The sequence below is a fragment of the Pygoscelis adeliae genome, unplaced genomic scaffold (genome assembly GCF_000699105.1).
Source record: "Pygoscelis adeliae isolate BGI_AS28 unplaced genomic scaffold, ASM69910v1 Scaffold216, whole genome shotgun sequence".
Classification (NCBI taxonomy): Eukaryota; Metazoa; Chordata; class Aves; order Sphenisciformes; family Spheniscidae; genus Pygoscelis; species Pygoscelis adeliae.
Genome location: NW_008825073.1, coordinates 4,325,176 through 4,329,579, shown reverse-complemented (window position 1 = coordinate 4,329,579; position 4,404 = coordinate 4,325,176). Strand labels below are relative to the sequence as shown.

The 4,404-nt window shown below is 48.6% G+C and overlaps 1 protein-coding gene across 1 annotated transcript in view; it reads left to right on the top strand.

The window, feature by feature from the left end:
* The window catches only part of RAB41 (RAB41, member RAS oncogene family), a 15,572-nt gene extending 11,526 nt beyond the window's left edge, over window positions 1-4,046 (top strand). The window contains exons 5-7 of the mRNA XM_009326646.1: window positions 54-147; window positions 1,714-1,780; window positions 2,346-4,046. Coding sequence (XP_009324921.1) covers window positions 54-147; window positions 1,714-1,780; window positions 2,346-2,410 — 226 coding nt within the window. The 3' untranslated portion in view covers window positions 2,411-4,046. The remainder of the gene's footprint in view (window positions 1-53; window positions 148-1,713; window positions 1,781-2,345) is intronic.
* Window positions 4,047-4,404: the final 358 nt, after the last annotated feature.

Genomic DNA, 4,404 nt, shown 5'->3' with positions numbered 1-4,404 from the left:
TGCTGACTGTTCTTCCTTTCTGTCTTTCTGCTTCTGTTTGCGTCTTTGTCCAGGCAAATCACTACAGAAGAAGGTGAACAGAGAGCCAAAGAGCTGAATGTGATGTTTATTGAGACCAGTGCAAAGACTGGATACAATGTGAAACAGGTAGATCAATGTTCTGCTCTAAAGACGGGAAATCTGTACTTTCTGCTCTGTATGTGGGAGGATTAAGCTTCTGCTTAGGGTTCATGTTCCAACTGGTATTTGCTTATATTATTTATTGTCAGCCCCTGAAATGGTTCTTGCCCAATGGTCACTGCTGCTGCTTTATCTAGTGGAATCTCCTTTTCTGTCAAGTCAGTGATTCCCGGTTAAAGCTAAGCAAACTTACCTGGAAAGAAACGGGAGTCTAAAACCAGAATGTGCTGAGGAATAGGAATGCCGCTATTTTGTGCAGCCAGTCAAATGTAATTTTGTACGTTCCCTGTCACAGTGTTTGACTATCAGTACAGTAAAAAAAACTTTAAACTCTTTTCTTACGTTTAAACAGAATTTCTTGTATTGCAGTTTGTGCTCATTGCCTCTTGCTATAAGCTTGTGACCCCACTCTCCACTAGTTCACGCATCATTCTGAAGCATGACAGAACTTGGGGAGTAAGGCAGCTGTAAGGTCCAGGGGTCTGCAGGGAGCATGAGTACTGTTGGTGTCGGCTGGGAAACGTACTTACCAGTTTGCTGCACGCCAGCTGGTTAGGAGAACCTCACGATGGGATTAGCAGACTTTGGTTTTGTTCTTCTTCTGGCTATTCTGGATTGAATCCACTTTAATCTTTGGTTCTAACTTACTGTTGCTTTATTTGTTTAGTGGGTGTTTGCAGTGAGAACTTCTGTGGCTAAAAGGATGCTAACGGCAGCACCTTGCTGGTACCTCAGTGGCTTGATTTTCCAAGTAACACAACTGGGAGGGGTGGATGAGAAGCCCCTGCCAAGCTACTGTGCAAAAAATCATCATTAGCTAGCTGGTGGTTCCTCTAGTTCTTTATGCAGCACTTTTCACCAGACTGCCTAGCAGTGTCTGTATTGTGTTAGCTGCTGCATTGGTGTCAGCAGGAGGAGCTCTAAGCATTGACTTGAAAGATTATGCAAAACCATTTTCTGTTTTTTTAATGGGGATATGATAGTCCGTCCCAGCTCTAGCACATCCTTAATAGCTTAAATGCAGCTTGAGGCAGCCGTTCCGCTCACAGATGGCTGTTTTGCAGCAGGACTGAACTGAAAGGATGGGCTGTACAACGTCAGTTATTCCATAGGCTTCTTAAACCTTCGGTCTCTTGCGCGGTTGCTTATTGGAAGTCTTGAGCTGTGCACTGTAACATTGCTGTGTGCAAAAGCAGTTGAGGCTGGAAATGGTAGATGACACGCTTACTGAACGCGGGAGGGAATTGTGCTATGCATCCCTGGAAGAACTGTTACTAATGAATTCCATGTTCTATTCAAGTAGAAACAGGTAAAATAAAATTGTTTTGTAGGCATTGAATAACTTCTTTAATAAAACCCGTTAAATTTCTTAGGTAAAATTCTCATGGCATTTGTTGACCATTGCTTTGCTTGCTAAAATACCCACATAACAAGTTTGTACGACTTGGACTCTAAGATCTGCTGCAAAGCAATGGTTTTTAACATGCATTTGTTTCTGACAAGCTTTCAGCTTTACCTATTGCTACTTTTCAGCTTTTCCGTCGTGTGGCTGCTGCCTTACCTGGGATGGACAGCACACCAGAGAAGAGCAAAGAAGACAGTATCCTTGCTTATTTCACCTTGCTTTTCTCACCAGTAACTTTCCTGTTCTCGTAGAATTTGACAATTCTCTTTTGTTAGGTTGGGCTTACTGACTTTTTGGCACATTGTGGGGATGGGCCTTACTGGGCTTTTGCAGAGATGTGGCTGAAACAGCCAGTGTAGTGTGGTGCTTACCTCCGGGCATAAATTGAGGACCCTGCTTGTGGTCTACATATAAATGTACCCAACTACTTGTAACGGCAAGCACAAGTTTTGCTTTTTCCACTTAAGCTTAGGATAAAATTTGCATAACTTAAAAATACCGTAATACTTTCCCCTTTTTGCACGGGGCTGTCTTGTGTGCGGACCTGTCTGATTGGGCTCTGTCCTCGAAGTGGTCTTGACGTGCCCAGTCCACTGGTTTTGCAGTTAATCCTGTTCAGGCAGGATACGTTCTGCTCCCCTAAAACACCTGCCCTTAACAAGAAGGGACAGCTAACAACCTTTTCAGAAACTGATCTCTTTCTCTGTTCTCTCCTTGTTTTTCCTTGAGCCGGGTGATTTCCTTAACTTGTCTCCCGCAGTGATTGACATCAAACTAGAGAAACCTCCTGAGCAGCCAGTAACGGAGAGCGGGTGCTCCTGCTAACAGGCCCGTTCTGTAGCAGCACATTCCCCAACCGGCCAGTCTCACTGAAGAACATCACCGCTCATTGGCTAGGCAACCCTACTTTGTGGGCTGAAAAACCAATCTACTAAGCGAGCGAACTCCCTGTTTACTGGTGGGGAGCAGCCCCGGCCGCCCCTCTTACTGCATGGTATGAGCCCTGAGTGCAGAATGAGTGTCCTGTCTTTTATTTTATTTTTTTATGTTGTTGCACTTTGGCACTGTGGTGCCCTTTACACTCTCTCTCTTCCTCTCCTTCTCCCCCTCTTCCCCACCTTGAGCCTGTCTGCTCAGATGTATCTTGTGAATGCAATGGAAAAGCCACCAAGTTAGGGAAGACAAAAATAAAGCTTGGGGGTGGGCTTTCCGCCTTCCTTACTGCCTTGCATCTTAACTAGTTCCCTGTCCACTCCAGCCCTGTCTCTGTCCTGCATCCCCACTTCCTCTATTGAAAGGCTGCTCCTTTTAAACCGGTCAGTTTGACTTGGCCTTGCCTTTTTGGACAATACAGGTTATCTGTTTCTAGGCTTTTGCTTCCTGCAGGGCACACACAATATCAGCTCCTCAGTTTCTCCTTTCTGTGGATGATCTTGGCTAACTCTTGCTCACGACTTCTGAGTTTTGCCCTACACTCAGCCCCTCGTGTTACAGACAGCACTGGAACCCCCCCAAACTCTGATAGCTTTGGCCTTGTTGCTCCCGTTTGTGTAGCGGAGGCATCCCACAGACTGCTCTCCTCAGTTGGAGTATCTTCCCATCCAGAGGACGTTGGCGCTTGGTGAGTGTTGGCTGTCGGATGTGGGGAAGGAAGAGGGTGCAGAGGCTTTGCAGCGTGAGGCTGGGTGGGGAGAGATCCTCAGGGTGGTTTGTGGAGACCTGGATCCTGTCTGTCAACAGTGAAAGCAAACAGTTACCCGAAATGCATCACTACAGGGGCAACACCTGCCCTGGGAGCCACGGGTGCTGTTCAGGCTCCTTTCCTAGTCTCTGTTCTCCTGTTCATCGTCACGTAGACCAGGAGCTTCTTCACGCGGAGCAGGAGAGCTACAGCAGATGGAGGGCCAGTGATAGCTGTTCTACTCTCGTACCTAGGTTGCTGCTTGGTGAAATCATACATAGCTGCTTCTGCCTTTGTAGTAGACTTCTGGGGGATGGGGCTAGTGGCCATTTCACTTTTGGAATAGCGTTAAGCTGTAACATTGCCAAAACTGAGATGAGCAGTGGCAGGGATTTACGGTCAGACCGGGGCAGAGGAGTGGAGGAATGTATGACACTTTTGGTGTCACTTCTCGACCTTGGAGGTTGGGAAATACCTCCTCTTCCCCCTGCCCCTGGTTTCTAATTATGTTAATAGAGCTTTTCAGAGACTTTTACTGGGGGGGTTTCATCTATCTGTCCTAACCAGAGGTCTGTAGGTTTGTTGACAGCAAGGAGAATAAAACAGTCGGATGGCTCTAAGCCATTCACTGTCCTTTTCATCACCCGGCCTATGTCGTGCTGACAGGGGGGATGCTAGCGGGCAGGAGAGCGACTGACCGCAGTGTGACGGGTGGGGACAACAGCGTTTGGCGGTTAGGGACGCTCCCCTAGCGGGATGCCTGTTGGCCACTGACACAGCGTGCGCACTTTGAAGCCTGCGGGCCGTCGAGGGAGGGGAAGGGGCAGCCTCGGATCGGGAGCTGGCAGTCCCCGCGTTGGCTTGCTGGCGGCAAGTCGCCTCTCTGCCGGTGACTGGCCTTTTGTCCCCCAGAGCCCTGTCCCTTCCCCTCCGGGTGAGGTGAGCTGGCCTGCAGGAGGAAGCTGGGATGTTGTTCCCCATTTCACTCTGGAGTGTTCCCCCCCCACACACCCCTTGCCCCCAGTCTGAGCTGGCATAGCTGGGTTCCACCACTGGCGGGAAGCCCAGCCCCCTCCCCTGTACATCCCCCTGTTGTGTGGGAATTGCTGATGTTTGTCGGTGTGTCCGTGTCTGCCGT